The following is a 19,385-nucleotide window of genomic DNA, read 5'->3' as shown; positions in this document are numbered from 1 at the left end:
TGATAGACACGGATGATTGAAGCTCCTCAGTTGTTCCTGTCTGTGGGTTGATGCGTGCTGTCAGATAGTCAGACTCTTCAAATGATCTTGGCACTAATTGCATGTAAAAGTACCTTCCAACAATAGGGAGGGTTGCTGTAGCCACGGTACTAACTCCAGTGAACAACAGCTATGAGGATATAATTTCTTTTCATGGAATCCAACCTAAACGTACATTTTGTTGATTTTATTTTGACATTTTTGGCGGCGTATCTTAAAGGAAGGGAAAACTTGAGTCTTTTCTTCTTGTTACCGAAACTAGAGGAACATGAAAGCCGCTTTCTCTGGCTTTCCAAAAGCTTCAGAAAAGAGTCACTCCACAAAAAGAGACTGCGTTTGGATCTAACATGAGCAGCGTTATCAAATGCACAAGAAAATAGGACAGGTCCTTTGTATTTCCTTTTTTGAGTCTCGATTTGATGTAGGTTTCTGGAGTATCATCAATTGATCAATAAAACATGCTAGACTGCATGCTACTACTGATTAATTCACACCTTTGGAACACAGTAAGAAACAAGGTGAAGCCTGGTGTCTATAAAGGGACTTGCTAAGTGCATTACCAGGTGTCTACTAATGTGTGCAGAACGTCTTGGAGGACCGCCCCAGCCATCCCAGCCCCGGCCCCGTGCTGTGCCCATGGCATCAATAGGATGTGGCAGCATCGCGGGCGGAGGGGAGGTCCAGCTGTACAGCAGTTTCCAGGTCTGGCTTCAGGACTGAGGGGAAAAGAAAGCTAGTATTGCTGAAAAAAAAATTTAGTCTTCGTAGCCACATCCCTGAAATTTTTTAGCAAGAAAGGTTTGTTAAAAGCTGTGTTTTTAGACTTCCATAAGCAAACTTTTCAATTACGTCTTTGAAGATTGAATACAATTTGTGAAAAGGACTCTCCTGCAAGGGATCTTGTTTGATTATTTTGTGTCTCTCTTTAAAAAAAATTCAAATCCCAGAAATGGTGAGCGTGCACTGTTAAGAGCTGCTTTTCTCCCCACCATTAACACTGGATGAGTCTTAATCATCCCCAGGTGGCCAGCTTCTAACAGCTACATTCGAGCTCTTTTATTCTCCCTATATTTAAAATTTTGTAGGACCACTGCTAAATTTTACCAGAAAAAGGGTGGGAGGGTTTCCATGTGCTCCCTGTGTTGTGTTACCTGACCAGGTCTGCAAGTTCTAGCCTTTTTTGAGTAGTGCAGTTGGTTATTTCCAAGTTTCTTCCAGTCCTTACTGAGTCTGTGAAAATATAAAGCTGTTAGAAAATTAAGCATGCCTCTGGCCATGACACTGCAGGAGTTTGTGAGGGGGTGGTCTGCTCTGGGCAACATCCGTGAGCATCCACATATTGGTTTGTCCTTCCTGTCCCTGCTTCTCCCTGGCTGCATCCGATGGCCAGCGGGCTGAGTGGCAGCGCATCAAGAAGTGGAGGGCAGGTGGGATGTGTGCTAGTTTATCTCAGGGACATGCTGGCTGCTTGGAGGTGAGAGCTAAGGAAGACTGAAAGTCCTTCCTGAACTCTAACTGGCTTCCTCTGTGAGTGTGGGCATCGGAAGTGGGGGTCCAGCTCTGCCCTTGGATGGCCACCATCAAAAGACCAATCTAGGTTATAAAGCAGCAGGGAAGAAAAGCAGTCCTGGGATCTGAGTTCAGGTTTGGGAGCTGCTCCACAGCAAGCTGGGTAGATGTTATCCCACTGGCCCTCCTGCCGTGGTGCTTCCTCTACCCTTCGTGGGGCCGTTTGAGGAGCCAGCAGGCGATGGTCCAGTCCTGGGTAACCTCATGGGCAATGCAACCACTTGAGCTGGTTTTTAAACACAGATCCATGTGGATTTGCTGGTCCCTGGGGTTCGGTCCCAGGCCTCGGTCTCTCCTCACCAGGGGTTTTAGCAGACCACATTGATTTGGCCGCATGTTTTGAGGAAATTCTTATTTTCAAGAAGCTTAAGGGTGGGATTCAGATGCCTAAACACAGCCATGGAGCTTCCCGAGACAATCCTGTTCTACCAGGGTGTATGGCAGGAGACTAAAGGGAGATGTAGAGCCTCCAGGGGCGGCAGCTGGAAGCCAAGGGAGATATGTCAGGACATCTCGGGTGGCACTAAGGTCTGTAATTCGACAACTTGCTCACACCTTTGGTGTCTTTTAGGCTGAACCCTTTGACAAATGGGGCCAAAGGGAGAGTGGTGATGTGATGTGGACAGGAAAACTTCACTGTCCCTGAGCACCGATTCAATTTACTACCGTATTATTGCTGAAAAAGCTGGTTTAAAATCAATCTTGACTATCATAGCGTGCTTTACTCCTGATGTATTCACGAGCACTTGGCATACTGTGCACATTCTTAGTTTTGAGAGAAGCGACATTAATAGCTATTAAGTTAAGCCTGAAACTGTGTGGCATTGTTAATTACCTCCAGTCATGTAATTTATCGAACTTACAAAACTTAAGTTCTTGAGTGCTATGACTAATTATAAGATTGGAAATTAATCCAGAAGTGGAAATTACAGCCATACTTGAACATGTCTTTCAGGCAGCTTTGATCATTCTCAAATGCTTTTATCCCCAGGTCTCTACGAGGAGATCCGTCAGTGCCGTGAGGCCTGTGGAGAAGCTCATATGAAAACCATCTTGGCAACAGGTGAACTGGGGTCCCTTGCTAACGTCTACAAAGCCAGTATGATAGCTATGATGGCAGGTAAGTGATACGTGATTTTCTTTTTAAGCTAAGAATGTTTTTGCTGTATTATTTACGAAGCTTAAAAAATTCAAGTTGTGGAAGTTTAGTTTTGCCAATAGTAGGCTAAAACTATTACGCAGCAATTACTGAAGTTGCAGGTGTAGTAATGAAGTGTCACGTGTTTGTATAACCTACAAAAACTGCATGTAATGTTAAATAACACTTAAAACTGCTAAATGACAAAATTTGTAGGGACAACTACTTGTTGTCAGACATCTGATCCTTGATATATTTAATAAGGACACATACATTTGGGGTAGATACGGATATTTTCCAGGCAATCGTGGGGAGCTGCAGGTGTGGTGTAGGTAGATGGCTTGTGAGGTTATTTTAAGTGCAGGGAAAACATCTCTGTGAAGGTTTGTCCTCACAGCTCTTGTTTCTGCTTTGCGATGGCTTCTTCTAACCACCTCTATGAGAGTGCCATTTGGGAAACCGACTGAAGAACGGTGCATGCTCCAGCAGGCACTGGAATGGGCTTGGTTGTGACTGGTTGAAACTGGGACACTCAAAAGCAGTGGTGCTCACTAACAGCACTTAGTTGGCACTTCGGAGTTGTCCGGTCTTCCCTGCCTTTGAAAACTCCATTATATCTGACCTGATGTTTAGGAGTCTGTCTGTCTTTTATTCTGAACCTTTCAGCTAAGACACGCGTTCCCATGAGTAGGGTAGAGTTTTTGGGGGCTACGTATGGTTTGTAGGTATTACTTTTTTGCACAGGTATTGCCCAGATTTACAGCAGTATAATAATCTCTCTGCAGCTTTGGGTCTGCCCTGGTACAATTTTCCCTAGTTTAACCAGGATTTTAGGGCTGTGTTTTAATGCCATCTTTAAGATGCAAAACTGGGAAATGGCTGATAATGCTATATTCTTTGAACTCTGTTCTAGACATCTGCTTCTTCCATTGTGCTTGAAAGAGGGGTCTTCAAGTATATTAATAGAGAGAAGCATAAAGATATACTAAGAATGACTTGGGCTAATCTGTCTTCTAAACTTTCCCTCTGTTTTGTGTTGATTTTTTTTCTCCCGTAATCTCTTCAGACCTGGAATTTCTTCTTGTTTCAGAGCAAGAAAAAAAATCATCCAAGTGTTTTGTCAGTATTTAAATAAATATTCAACTTGCTGCTGACCTCATTCACTCCTCGAACAACACTGTCCTTATCTACTTCAAATAGAATGGAAAGCAATTCAGGCTTTTTACATGCTCAGCTACAATGTCAATTAGTATCATTAGATAGAGAGGATCAGTATTATGTCAGTAAATATTGCTTTTAATTAGAAGAGGTGTAAGAAATACACATTTCCTGTCATTTAAACTGATGTACTAATCGTTATGATCACTTTTTGTAACATGAAGTAGTGAAAAATTCAGATTGTAAAGCATTAAACATGTTCAGATTTTTTTTTTGCTGGTGTAGTTTTTTTGAAATACAGCAGATGGCTCTATTGTTAATGATTTTCCTTGCATAGTTACTCATTTTACAAGATACATATCCATCTCAATATATGCAGTAATTTCTTTATTTCAGTCTCTTGCTTTTTCTTTGTGGGTAGGTGTAAAAATAAGAATTTTTTGGTGCCCTATATACATGTATTGAGGGACAGATTTTCAGACTCTGACTTGTCAGAACTGCTAAGAACCTCAAATTTCTGTTGAGTTTTTCTTGAATTGCATATTTGTAGCATTTTGGGGAGAAAGCAATTTGGCAGAGCAGTTTTAAATTCTAGCTTTAGTATATTTTTTTCAACTGGTGCCATGATTTAAAAGAAAGAAAGAAAAACACAGACAATCTTGTGGATGTGGCAGGTTTTGGCAAAATTTATCTGAAGATAAAAAAGCAAAAACTCTGATAAATTTGACCCTATCAATTAGATTTATAAGGGGAAATTAGGTACACAGTATAGTGGATTTAACTGCAAAACTGTCTTTAAAAGCTGTTGCTCTGGCCAATTGCTCTTGTCCTTTACACCAAAATTTGCTGCTCTTTAACTGTGCTGTTGGAAGTGCTCCTCGTGCTGCATTATAAGCTGAGTTTTCAAAGTAATACAGTTGAAAATTACTCCAGAAAGGGATTTCCTAGTTTGCTGTGTGTTTTTTCTGATTGGTTGGCAATGGTAGGTTGGTTTTTTGTTTTTTTTTTTTTTAAGTGGTCACAGCCTCAATAATCTGTTTTACAGCCTTGCCTTGCATGCGATTCTGTCAGTGCAGCTGAGGACAAGGTGTACAGTCCTTAAACTTTTTTTTTCACTTTGTGTAATGTCAGCCTATCAGCTAGGGAGCACAAATTCCTAGACTTACAGAAGTTTACGTTGCCCTCGCTGAGCATGCACCCATTCACCTGGGTCCTGAGGCACAAAGCCACTGGATGTGTTGCGTTGAGTATACAAAATGTAGGTAGGTATTTCCCATGGGTTTAATTTGTGAGATTCAGAAGGCTGAGAGAATTTCACTGAATTTCACTGAATTTTAGAGTTGGAAGGGACCATAGAGATCATCTAGTCCAACTCCCCTGCTGAAGCAGGATTGCCTAGAGCTTCTCAGAGCATGTTACTCAGGAGCATCCAGGCGGGTCTTGAAAATCTCCAAAGAAGGGGACTCCACACCCTCCCTGGGCAGCCTGTTCCAGGGTTCCGTCACCCTCACCGTGAAGAAGTTTCTCCTCATATTTGAGTGGAACCTCTTATGTTCCAACTTGTGCCCATTGCCCCTTGTCCTCTCACTGGGAACCACTGAAAAGAGTCTGGCTCCCTCCTTCTTCAACCCTCCCTTGGAATACTTGTAGACATTGATAAAGTCTCCCCTCAGCCTTCTCTTCTCCAGACTAAAGAATAACGCAATGCTGGTTTATCAGTGGCTCCGTGGTTAAAAAGCTTGCCTGGGATGTCTGAGACTTGGTCTCTTCTCCCCCACAAAGGTCAATTTTACAGTGTATTTACTGTTAAGGATCTCAGTCCCTCCTAATAAAGTTGCTCTGCTTTGCACAAAGCAATTAACTGAACGGGGAGTACAACCCAGATGTCTCCTCTCCCAAATAACTTTCCAAAATTTGTATACAGTCTTCCTTGTGGTGGCTTGAGGAGTTGTTGGTGTAATCTGGGAACCACAGCGTGATAGGTTTGGTTTGGTTCAGCCGGCAGGTGGGGGCTCTGCCACTGGATGTGAGGCCGGCTGCACAGGTTACTGACTTGAAAAGGGATGGTAAAAAGCTAAAAAATGGGCACCTCCTCGTCGACTGAGATTTTAAATAATGCCAAGGGCCATGCTCAGGCTGGGGTGCTGTGCCCGTGTGCTTTTATACCTGCTCAGGCTGCTTCTGTAGGCAAACATCTGTACTCCAAGTCACAGCCCTTGTGGGGACTGGGTGGAAGCCATTCACTGCACACCAGTGGGTGAGGCTGAGCCCAGTCAAACGTGCAGATCCCAGCAATGCACTAGAGGTGGGGGCCAGTTGCAGAAGCAGTGCTTGTGTACAAGATGTCAATGCTTGCAGCTGCAAGAACTTGGGAAGAAGTCTTGCTTCGCAGTGAAGTGTGAGAATAATGTCTATTCGAAGCAGTGGCTCTTGGCTCCTCCTGTGTCTGGAATCACATCTCCAAAGCACCATGACTACTTTTTCTTCCTTCTCTAGCACAGTACGTAAGGAGAAAGGCATCAGAATGGGAGCAAGCACCCAGTTGTCTTAAATTCTTTTAGCCGTACCTTTACAGACTTGACTGACGTGCGATAAATTCTTCTGGAATATTTAAGAACCTATTTCTGAGTGAAAGAGGCTGACAGGCCTCTTGGGACGGTGACTCACCTGGCAGGAATAAACCTCGCAGTGCTAAGGAGGACATAATGGCAGGTAGGATTGCACATCAGCAGCTCTGTGGCACTACCAAAGGAGCACATCGTTTTCAGAGAGCTGTCCAACAGAAAATCTCAGCATTGAATCAGGGAATTTTTGGTCATTGGTTTATAACATCCACTGCCATTTCTTGTGCTTCTTGAAGTCTTGATCATGGTTTGAGAACATGAGCTTCTCAAGGGAAAACTGCGTCTTTGACTCTACCAGACAACTTCCAGACAGTGACTAGAGCAAACTAATTAGTGGTTTTCACTGTCTGGTGTAGACTTGTGTGAGTCACGTCCATTTCTACAGGAGACACTCAAACCTGTGTCTTCGTAGCCACTCGGAAGGAGCAGACCTAAGGAACACAAATGGGAGTGCCTGACTCCCCCATACCAGGGGGAACTATTCTATGTTTCTTCATCACAATATCTTTAAAAAAAAACAGATCTTGTACGCAACTCTCTTATGAGAGGTAGGCCATTTTAAAACTTTTATTTTTTGACACAAACTGCCAAGGAAGCCAGAAAAGGAAGGGAAAGATGATGAACTAGCAGAGGGAAAGGAACTCTTCAGTAAAGGTGTGAATGAATTAATTGCATATTTCAGTCATATAAGGTTTTTATTTTGGAAAAATCACATTTTAACCATATTACCTAATTCCAAAATCTTTATTGTTCTGTGTAACCATTCATAGTAATTAAGATATGCAGACTGGGAGAGAGGGGGAGGAAGTGATTAAGTAAATGTACTTTACTTTAAAAGTGAAAACTTAATCTGTGTCATTTTGACTGTGAAAGCTGGTCTTGATAGTACAGCTCCTTTTATGTCACTCTTTGGGAAGCTGAGGGAAACACAGCAGTGACATGTGAAAGATAATTTGTTTTCATTATATATACCTAAACAAGTACTTGTGAAAAAGTCAGGAAGGAGCGATGTGTGTTCTTCTGCATACAAAACATATGGGTTTAAAACAATTTTTTCATAGGTCATTAAGCAGTTAGTCAAATAAATTGTAAGTTGAGATACTAATGTAAAAATTGAATTTAGAAAGCGAATGAATTAGTGCTAAAATAAACTAAATTCTAGTACAAAAAGCCCTGCAAAAAGTAGCAGAAGATGGCTGAGGCAGTAAGGTCGTTGATGCTAATAGTCTAGAAGAAGAACATCAGAGCACATTAAATGTGTGAGCAGAAGTTTTTTTTAGATGCTTTGATAATGTTCATTCCAAAGTGAACAGAAATAATATAGCCTAAACGGTGAAGAAAAGCTGTGTCTTGCAGTTCTCAGGAGAGTCCATTATCAATCCTTCCAGGCTTCAGCCTGCTTTACAGAAGTGGTTCCAGTTAATAAACACATATCATTTTAACAGAAAACCCTACCAAAACTTAAAGGTACAAATAGGCTGGCCTTGTGCTGGATCCAGAGAGAGATTGGCTGAGGGCTGTAGTATCCAGTCTTTGTCTCTAAAAGCAGAGGGCAGTGCCACAAGGTTCCTGCAAAGAAAATTCAGGACACAGAAGTAATGCATGAAGAGGTTTCCTCAAAAATCTTGAACACCGGAACATCTCCCTGCACAGAAGTCTAGTCCTGAATTAAGGAAAGATAACAGTTTAATAATAATAAGATGAGAGAATTCAAGAAATGTGGTTTGGGACATCGCAGGATGATGCCTGGCTATTTAAAACTTCTACCCCAGCTCTAAATAAGGTTTTTGTACTCTCATCAGTATTGATGCAGATCTATTTTTAGTTTGAATAATGGGAAGACAAATTCTAAGGTACCAATAGCTGTTGTTTTGAGCACTATTTTGCAAAGGTTTGAGCAGGGTTAGGTGGTATGGCTGTAAACATGCTATCAGCTGTCTAGGTGCAAGGAATGACTTTCCTCCTGCAGGATGTGGACCACTGTGATCCAAAACTTCTACCAAGCAAATGTTTTGTGACAAATGAAAGAAGAAAGACAAACAAACTAGCAAAACAGACTGAAAAGCTGGGCAAGCTTTGCACAAATGCGATTAATGGAGGAAACAAGACTACTGAATAAGTAATAATACTTGGCCCTTAGATAGCACTTTATGTCTTCAAAGCACATACTGGCATTAGCAGAATAAATCTTACAATCGCCCTGTGAAGTAGGAGGTAAAGATAATAACAGACAAGTCAAAAGTCAAGCTGAGATCAGCTGTGAGTTCCTGGCTTTAAGTCCCACGCTCAAACCGAAAGTTGTGGGTCCCCTCGATAGCATGTGAGTTGTATTATGTTTATAGAAAAATTTGATTTAATTATGTGTCTACAACTTCAGCTGTAATTTGATACTAAGTCAGTCAGTTATTAGAGCCCAGAGCATTTCCAGATGAAAGGCAAACCAAGGGAGGAGGCTTGGTAACACACATAAAACAAGATTTAAATTTGTGTCTCGTTTTACACATCTGAAATAAACCCATCTGTATTGAGTTTACATTTGATCTGTAAAGGGCACACTTTAGCCTGTGAAAGGTCCCTCAGAAATAAGGGGCAATGTGTGGCTGTCATCTTCTAAAAGCAGATGGGGTCAAAATTGGTAGCTCTTTCATATGGATGTGAACTACCTCTGAGTGCTTTCCAGGGTAACAGATGATATTAAACTCTGGTCTGGAAGTCCACTAGGGACAACCTAGTAAGTCCTGAATCTGTAGGAAGAGGACTTACCACCTGAACTTGTGACTAAGGCTTTCTTGGTGAGTCTGGTGGCCGTTTCCTCTCTCCTTCCAACCAAGCAGGAGTCACAAGTGAGTCCAAGGTGTGATGGGCATTGCCTGCTGTTCCAGTTTGGCTGGGCTGCTCTCACTGGCGGAGGAAGGTAGATGCTGAAATATGGAATATGAATATGAAGAATATGAAATACAGCATATTCTTGCATCTCACTGCTTGTCTTCGGAGAACAAGGCACGGAGAGAGAGTTCTCCCACCTATGTTGTCAAATGGTAGAGAATAATCTTAATTTTCTTCGGGTGTGATCTTCTGGCAGTACAGATTAGATCTAGCGTGGGCACGAGCACATTTCTGAATTTCTGTCAGTTTACTGAGAGCGCAAAAATGATGTTTGTGTCAGCTGTCTTCTGTCTGCATGCATGCAGACAATACCTCATTTGTCCAAAGATCTGCCCATTCCTTCAGAATTTTTAGATAAATTTGAACTTGAAGAGTTTGTACTACTTCAGCACTTTGTATCGTGCAGATGCAGTGTTTTATGTCATTTTAGGAACATAGCCTCGGTTACTGTCTTGAATACGTAGAAGTGGTTGCATTTGGCTGCTGTAAGAGGCTCATCAGGACAGTAATTAACACTATAGAATTATATTAATAGTTGATAACTTTCCTGTCTGTTTGCTGCAGCAGATGTCCTGCGTTCTGCATAGTCTGACGTTGTTTCTGCACGTTCAGAGCTCTGGTTACCATCACTGAAAGTTTAGTGCAATGAACGAGCCCAAAACATGTGTGGAAAACCAAGATACAGAGCAGGTCAGAGTGACACAGTCTGTCTCAAAATTTTCTGTGATACTATGGACTAGAAAAGTTTGGTTTTTTGTTAGGAGTCGGATCAAAAGATAGACGGTCTTTAAATACAATTGGCCTTAAAGAGGTCTCTGCAGGAACAAGTTTCTTATGGTACAGAGTGGGGGGGGAATAAAAAAGCCAGTGGTATAAAAATGCAGATAGATAGCTGCATGTTCAGTAAGGCAGCACAAAGCTGCTCCCTTAAATGATGTAATTGCCTACAAGGTTAACAGCGATACTGCAGCTAATCACTAGAAATAATGTAGGCGTGATAGATAAGCTTGGAGTTGAAAAGTTCTAACAATGCAATCGCAATATCCTCAGGTTTGAATTACTGATGAGAGTCCGTACAAAGAGCAGTAACACAAAAAAAAATGTTGTGCTTGAGTGAAGGAGACCTTGAAGGAATGCAAAATGAGACTTAAAAATCTGTCTGGAACTCAATAGTGTATAAGTACAGGGAATCAGGAGTGAAGGAATGGAAAGTGGTTGAGAAACGCTAGGGCAGGCTCTAATTAAAAGTCTTTTCATTAGATTCTAAAGAGCAACAGAACTCTGTGTGGGTAAGTAGAGGACAGAAGTAATAGTATGAGAAGCAAGGATGTTGGGGGGAAAAAGATACCAAGAATCAGTGGAGGGAGAACAGAGAGTGTATATAAGTAAAACCTCGTTTGTTTGCAGTTTGTTAAGCTAGAAACCCAGACGTGCATGCAATGCCGTGTTCTGTTATGCATTTATTTATGTGCTTGCTGAACTGTGCACTAGCCCATACAGCCATATCTGAGGGGAGATAGTTGGCTGGGACCATTCATATTTGTCATACCAGAATGCCTGGCAACTCAGTTTGCTAGTTTTGGGAAAAGGTCTCTTCTATTAATGTTGTGTAATCAGAAGATAGCAATATACACCCTTTACTGAAGCCAAAGAAGAAATACCAGGGTAAAACAGATGACATTTGTCAGCTCTGTACCTGTTTGTTTGATTTGGTGTTATACACAACATTACTTCACTTTCTTCACTTTCTCCCTCCACCATCCCCATTGACTGATAGAAACAGTGCGATTTCCAAGGGCTTCTCACCAGAAGAATACCAAGTCAAGTCAGGAAGCCAGAAGATGGGTAGGATTGTTTGAGGTAGCAGAATGACTCCTAACTTATCATCAACTTTGACAACTCTGTTAGCTTCTCTGTTTTTCCATATGTTGAATTAATGCACATTTTATAGTACCTCTGTGAGGTCTAGTAAATTAGGATATAAGCAGAAATATGTTCCTCTCATTAGAAGGCAGAAATTTTCCATGGCTGTGCATGAAGGTGGAATACCCTTGGTCATGATTGAAACTGGGAAATGGAGTTATAGAAAGTCTGGCAATTTTCTGGCGGGAGCTGCTGACTCTGATTTACTGGTGCAGCCAACCCTGGGAGTGACAGTGGAGGTGGGAGCTGGCACAGCTTGCCGTGGTTCTCTAGGCTGATGGCATCATGCACTGCACAATTGACCTGCCTTGCCCAGGGCAGCAGGGAGGTCATCTTCCTTCAGCTGTTTCCATAGCACTCCACTCAAAATGTTCTTCTAAATGAAAGAGTTTTTGCCGTGTCTCCCGTGCACCTCTTTTGCTGTGCTTTGGTGTTCTCCCTGCACTGAGCAAACTGGAACGAGCAGTAGTCCCTACAAGAAATGGTAGAGGAGCAGGATTGTGATAACTCCCCAGAAATCCCAGAACTCGTCACTGGATCTCAGAGAAGGGTTTGAACCCTGATCTGCAGATTTCAGCTTCTTGACTTGCACTGGAACAGGCTGCCCAGAGAGGTGGTGGAGTCTCCATCTCTGGAGAAAAACCCACCTGGACATGTTCCTGTGCAACCTGCTCTGGGTGGACCTGCTCTGGCAGGGGGGTTGGACTAGATGATCTCCAGAGGTCCCTTCCAACCCCCTATCATTCTGTGATTCTGTGACTTGTTAGAAAATGGGTATTCTTTATGCTTCAACCTTTGAAACTGGTTGTGAAATAGAAGGTTACAGTGAGTAGGCAGGTAGTGACAATATAACGTACTGTTGAGAGGGGTCAACCCTCTATTAACAAACTATCTTAAATGCCTGAATAGCATTTTTCTTTTGCTGATATTCAAGATCTTTGCAAAGCATGTTAATTAAGGAACATCTAAATGGTATACTTTCAATTTACAACAACTGGTGCAGAGAGGTGAGAAGGCACCCTTGTTGCGTTAATTTTCCCCATGAATGAAACCTTGTTTCTATGTTAAATAATTTGTTAGAATTGGAGTTAAAACTTCTGAAGTTTCCTATCACCTCAGACTCAGAAATTGTTGCACAGTGAATAGTTCTAGTCAAACATGCCATCAAAATAACACGGCTTCCTAGCAAAAAACTTTGCATCTGTGAAACTCCAGTATTGAAGGTAATGGTTTGAGAGAATGCAATTTTAAAACATGGAAATATTATGTAAAATCAATAGATGTACAGGGTACTATTTATTTCTCTGATATTTCAGGTTGTTTTTTTTTTTATTGTGTTAGCAGCAGGTGTTAAATTCTACTAAACCAGTGAAAAATAGAAATAAATATTTAATTTACTGTACCTATCAATTTTACAAAATTGGCTTATGAAATATTAAAGTATCTTTTAAGGGATTGAAAGTAGGAACACTAGTTAGAAAATCCAATCCCTTAACAGAAACTTAATATAGATGCGGAAATAAACTAAGCATAATTTTAGGGTTGTTGGGGGATTTTTGTTGTTGGGATTTTTTTGTTGCTTTTTAAGGTGGAAAGGCCTCGTGATGGTGTCTGTCTCGTTTGAAGGTATATGCTCATGACAGCAGAAATGTGAATTTAGACTTCTAAAGAGAAGGATGTTGAATGGAAAAATACACTGGGAATATGTGACCTTGAACATCAATAGGTTATTTTAAAACACTATGGACACTCGTTTGATCAAACCCATTTAATCATAAGGAACAGGAATACAATGGAAAACAAAGAAGGATAACCAAAGATGGACACAAACATAAGTGAAATACGTATTGAGACATGAAAGTGGGACAAAAATTAGTCCCATGAAATGGAGTTTCCCATAAGGAGGTGATGAATAGTTTTCTTACCAATAAGCTGGATGTTAAAGAAGGACATGGACCTGATGGAGAGGGTCCAGAGGAGGGCCACAAGGATGATCAGGGGGATGGAGCACCTCTGGAGCACCTTATAGCAGCCTTCCAGCACCTGAAAGGGGGCTACAGGAAGGCTGGGGAGAACCTGTTTAGAAAGGCCTGCAGTGACAGGACGAGGGGCAATGGCTTTAAGCTGGAGGGGAACAGATTTCGACTGGAGATGAGGAGAGGGTTCTTCACTGTGAGGGTGGTGGAGCACTGGAACAGGTTGCCCAGGGAGGTGGTTGAGGCCCCATCCCTGGAGATATTCAAGGAGAGGCTCGACGAGGCCCTGGGCAACCTGGTCTAGTTGGGGGTGTCCCTGCTGACTGCGGGGAGGTCGGACTAGATGACCTTTGGAGGTCCCTTCCGGCCTGGGCAATTCTATGATTCTGTGAAAACACACTGAGATCCAAAGACATCCAAAGACAAAGAGATCCACTAACTTTTAACAGATCATGTCCTGATGGTGCTGCTGCTGTGGTTCAAGGTGTCACATCATGAAGTGCAGAGAAGCAAGCTGACCACCCAAGCTGACTGCCGGGTTGCGTGGTGCCACAAACACGTTCCTCACTGAGCTAAACAGGACTGCCTATTCCAATGCAAGCATTTAAGCTTGTGATTAACATTTTCCGTTCCTTATAAATGTAAGTTTTTAACACAAATTTAATTCTTAATAGGCTTTGTCAGTCTTTTCTCAAAGGAAAATATTTCTATCAGAATATGGCCATAGGATATAGCAATATTCTTCAGCAAAGTGCTCATTTCAGTGGTGTTTGGAAAGAGAGGAAGATGACTTTTTCAGCTTTCCACCCAGGGAGTTGGTGAGTTTGCAAATCTCACGGGGCTTGAACTTCCTCAGTAGATGCCTGGGTTACTTGGAGCTCGTCTCTCAGGCTTTCTGTGCTCCTTTGATTTGTGTTGCCAAAGTGCAATCCATACGTGGAAGATGTTGAAAAGAATGGACGATATTCCCTTCTTTGATACTGTACTTTGGAATTTCAACCCCTGGAACTATGTTCGTGATTTATATATATTTTTAATTCATTTTCTGAAATTAATTTCAGCATCTCTCAGATAAGACAACTTCTACTTTCTGACTATCCTTACTTTATAGTTACCAGACACAGTACTTTTCCCAGAGCTGCCTGTAATAGTCCTGCTTTTGAGAGGAATTTTTCAAAGATAAAGATGACAGCAAAGTCCATACTCTTCGTGGCAAGTCAACAGGGATCTGACATCTGATTGTCATTTGCACTTTTGATGTTTCCTCCCCTCTAGCGTTTGTGCTATAAAGTGATTTCCCTGCAGTGTACAGCTGCAGCTGATTTCTCAAGTTGAGCTCTCCCTAAGTCTAAGATGTAGAAAAACTTCCTCCTTGATGATGGCAGGACTTTTTCTTAAGGAGAAAGTCTTCCTTCCGCCACCTTTGCAGTTACCCTGCCAATCCCATGTCCAATTTACCAGCCCATCCCGAACATCGCAGAGGTGAAGTCTTGTAGTTTATCAAGAGGATTTGTTAATCCACCTCTACTGGACCAAAAAAAGAAAAAATAATAAAAGATGACGATGTTCCATATTCTGTGCAGTGCATTAAACTTAAATTATGCAATGCAAAATTATGAATCATATATTTTCAAAAGCCTGCTTCCCACTGGTCCTGGGAAATGGCCATGCAGAGAGCTCAAAGGGAACAGAAAGCCTTCCTGAAAGCCTTCGTTTCAAATGGAGCTTTGAAATGAACCCAAGCCCCAGGATGAGAAAGGTGGGGTGTGATGGAAGAGGGTGCCACCTTTCTCGGGGCTTTTGGTCTCCCCCGTAGGAGGAGGGGTGGCATTTTTCAGGTGGTGCTCTGATAACAAGCTAGCATACACATGCTGCTGGTAGCTAACTGGTTACTTTTACGTTGTGATCAGGTACTGTGTTTGCAGCTTCTCTGGATGTAAGCAAATTTAGCTTCACAGCAGTTTGCTTGGTTGCCAGTCGCAGCACGGTTGCAGCTTTGAGGGAGGCTCCTCCAGGAACTTCAGGTGGATGGACGATGTGCTGTTGTAGAAATTGCTATTTCCAGGGCCTGGGTTAGAATTACAGCTCACTTAGCTTTAAACTAACTGTCTCCAGAGTGTCATGCAGAAATGCTGCTTTGTTGCTTACAAGTAAAACAAAAAAAAATCCTAGTAAAATAAAGAGAGGTACTCCGTGCTTTCAAAGAACTTCTTGGTGAGCTCATTTGCAGGGACTTGCTTGTATTAGGAAGTAAGAACTGAAGGCAGGAGAGAAACCTAGGAAGAAAGTAATATATTTTTCTGCTGAAATGTTCAAGAGTTTAAGTAAAAAAAAAAAAAGTGTAAGTGAGGGGTAAAGAGAAGCCTTTATAGCGTTCCTGTGCCTTTTTTGCTGTTTTAAGAACACAGTTGTGGAGTGAAGCACAGGAACGTGCAGAGCACTTTGTAATCTGTGTATGAAAACGCTGCAGATGAGGACAAATAATTAGTAATTACCACATTTTACATTACAATAACACTGCATTTTGTTACTCAGAAGTAATTCAGAGAATGGTTCTGCCAGTTGAGGTTACTGTCTAATACCTGGTTCGTGAAAGACAGAAGCGAGAGAGGAGCTGAGATTATTTGAGTGGAATTTTTAAGTGGCAGAAGGCAAAGGGAAGGTAAGAAAAGACTCTGTTCAAGTTGGAAGGAGGCAACTAATATGGCATTTGAGGTATCAGTGATGCATTCTGTGTTATTCGCAAGCACAACTCCGGTATGGCTTGTAGGTTTTCTACATTTTCATTTGCTAAATTAGGTGGGACATTACATGAAGAGTAAAGCAGTCAGTGAAACGTAGAAAGGTTTAGATCATCATGTTCATACCAAGCCTGAAGATGCCTTTCCACAAAATGTGAGTTGCTGCAGCGCTGATTTTTATGTTAATCTACTAGTGAATAATTTAAAAATACCTGTTTATTTTTTAATAAAAAGGAAAGATATAAATTGGCTGAGTGTTCCTAATGTTACTTACAGCTGCCCTGAGCAGATGTTGGGGATGCTTAGTGGTATGCTAGACCAAAATAAGTTTTATGAATAAACAAACAATTTATTTTTACTACCAACTCTTTCAGGCTGATTCTCTCCCAAATTCGCAGTAAATGGCTTTTTAAAGTCTCCTCATAAATAATTACCTTTCTTGTGCCACTTTTTTCCTAGGCACTTGGATTTTAATTACGATGATGAACTGTTTTAATAAGTTGTTAAATAATTTTATCTTTTTAGGGCTGAATCCATTTTCTATTTCTCTTTGACTTCATTGGTTCCTGGGCTTTCAATCCTTTTAATACTTACTAATTCACTTGATACTGCACTTTCACTCCCCTTTATAAATTCTCGTTGGAAAATGGAAAACAGCATGCAAAAGCATCTTTTTCTTCTGAACTCTACACACATACACCCACCTCACCTTGCTGGTTAACAACAGTCTCCTGTAGGTAGTAACCATTTTGTTTAACTCGGTCATTTTGATCGCTGTAGGTTTGAAAAGATATGTAATTAAATGGAGACAATGAGGTTTTGCTTTGGGCTGATGTCCGGGGGCCTTAAAGCACGCCATGGAAGATGGCTAGTGAAGTGAATACTGTGCTTGGTTGATAGATAAGGGATATACAGCAATGCTATACTCACCTTCGGATCTGTGTTTTCCCATATAAATAACTATTAGATACCTATATATGTAATTTGGTGAATCAGTATCTGTGGGAAACGACTGCCTTATTGAAATATATGCATCTCTGTCGGGATGGTGGGGAGAAGAGCCAAGTGAGAGGTTTTTAAACTTCCTGATTTTTAATCTCGTGGCATGATCAAGATTTACTTAATTAATAGTGACTGCTATTAAAAACAAAAACCCCACAAATAGTGTTTAAACTGTCAGAGTTTTCTTTCAGATTATGTATGTCTTATGATCCCGTTCCCGATGCTGAATGATTGGAGGCACTACAGAAAATATTAATACCCATTTAGGTATTGTTAGAAGTCATAGTTAGAAGTGTGGCTCTTGCAAGGCTTTATTTTCATCGGGTTAGGGTCTGTCCACATCAAATATCTGTTCCTTTGGGCTGCAGCCTTGGGTAGCTTTGCTTAATGTTATGCTCTTTATCACCTAAACAGAGCATGCTTGGGATGGAGATCAAATGGAGAGATTTTACTGCAGCTTTGTACTACTTATGCCAGAAGTTTAGGGTTACAGAAGGAAAGGTGTAGACCAGGTGGTCGTGCTGCCTGGTGTGATGGTGGCACTGTCACTAGCACTGCAGTTTGACAAGTGACAACTCAGCAAAACACAGGTGATGTTTTACTTGGCCACTTCCATTTCTGAATGTGCAAGTGTCGATGGAGAAACCATTGATACCAAAGTGATGCTCTGAAATATTGCCGTGCAAAGCTGCAAACTTTAGATAGGTTTTGGTTTTTTTTTTTCCTTTAAGACAGACATAAAATGCACCATCTCAGTGAATAGTGACATTTAATAACTTGCCACTAGATACCTATGAGGATATGTATACATATAACACAAAGAGAGTTTGATACTCAGTTTCTTTCATTCACAGTATTTAATTAAAAAGAGTGAAAGCCAAAGTACAAAATGATAATATATACATTTAGTGCAGGTTTGCAAAAAAGTAAAACCTATGTATAAAAACATAGATTTGAAGATTGAAGTGTTGTCTTCATTTTGCCAGTGGACTAACTAAACATGCATTTCTTTATCAGTTTCAATTATTTCTAACCAAAAGCCAGGCAGTTGTTTAATCAGATGGTTGGTACTTTTGGTTTGAGATGCTCACCATGATTACAGTCTGTGACCAAGTTGGCACACAGGCTGTTGACAAATGGAGGTGGAGAAACAATGCCTCAGCATATTAAATACCTTTTTATGAGTTGCTGCCTGTTTCTGACAGCGCTTAAGGGTCTTTTTTATTTCCTTCATTTTTTTAAAGTAGTGCTCAGTAGATTGTTATGCCAGAAAAGTCTGACTGAATTTATCAGCAACATGCCTTCATAAAGCATCCCTTTGAAATAAAATTGTTAGTTTTGCCATGTAAGCATCATTAATAATACAATGGAGGGAAAAAAAAAAGATTTCTTAAAAAAACCGAAGTGTGTCTTTTCCTGACCCCCAGCAGAGAGGTGCCTCCTGCTTGGAGTGTGGCTGCACAGTCAGGGTTTGGGTTGTTTTTTTTTTTTCATTGAAGGGGAGTAGCAGGCTTTTTGGTATTCAGGCTGCCTGAAGAGCTGGGAACCTTGTAAAACAACCCTACTGGCAGCGGTGAAAACATTTTTCAGTGCCTGGAAGTTCTCACCTACACACGTGGGCTTTTGCAGTTTTGCCAGATGTCAAAAAATTAAGGTGGGGAAAGAAGGAGGAAACACTCAGAGGGGCAAAAACTTCTGGGAAACAGGAGCTGCGAGTAAGATCAGTACCTTTTAAAAATAACTATAACTTGCCATTTTACTGTGCTGCCTTATGTGCAGGTAAGGCCTTCCAGGGTGTTCCCCTTTGGATATTTATTGCATCAGGAGAACGCCCAAAACCTGCACCCAGGGAGTCCATGGTAAAATCTACGTGTTTGTAAGTTGGTTGTATTGAAAACTTTCAAATGTTATTAAAATTAAACTAAAAATGTCTAACATTTTCCTAGCATGATTACTGGAAGTGGAATATCCAGCCCTCTGTGCGTAACCTGTTCTCCCCAATTTGTAAAAGTCAGGAGGAACCAAACACATCACAGATGAATCTGGTGAGATCTGACACCTTAGATTTTGATATTTGTTTTTTCAGGCAAAGCCAAAAGCTCGATATTGACCACGAAGTGCTCTTGGGAAGTGCTTTTGATACTGGAAATCCCCCCAGTGCTGAAGCCCCCACCTGTGCCAGCTGCTTTTTTATGTGTAGGGAACTGTGGAAGAGGGGCTGACGCTGGCTATTTGTCCTCTGCATGACAAAGAGCCTGGATGCTGGACACATTCTGATTGTGGCATTAAGACATGACTTTTAAATCTCAAAAATCAATCCTGCCTTTCT

The 19,385-nt window shown here is 41.3% G+C and overlaps 1 protein-coding gene across 1 annotated transcript in view; it reads left to right on the top strand.

Moving 5' to 3' along the window:
- Positions 1 to 19,385, top strand: part of DERA (deoxyribose-phosphate aldolase (putative)) — a 57,710-nt gene that overhangs the window by 20,162 nt on the left and 18,163 nt on the right. Inside the window, exon 6 of the mRNA XM_014937199.1 lies at positions 2,600 to 2,728. Within this exon, the coding sequence (XP_014792685.1) occupies positions 2,600 to 2,728 (129 nt within the window). The remainder of the gene's footprint in view (positions 1 to 2,599; positions 2,729 to 19,385) is intronic.

This window comes from Calidris pugnax, unplaced genomic scaffold (genome assembly GCF_001431845.1).
Source record: "Calidris pugnax isolate Ruff unplaced genomic scaffold, ASM143184v1 scaffold1, whole genome shotgun sequence".
Lineage (NCBI taxonomy): Eukaryota > Metazoa > Chordata > Aves > Charadriiformes > Scolopacidae > Calidris > Calidris pugnax.
This window is presented reverse-complemented; position numbering and strand designations above follow the sequence as displayed.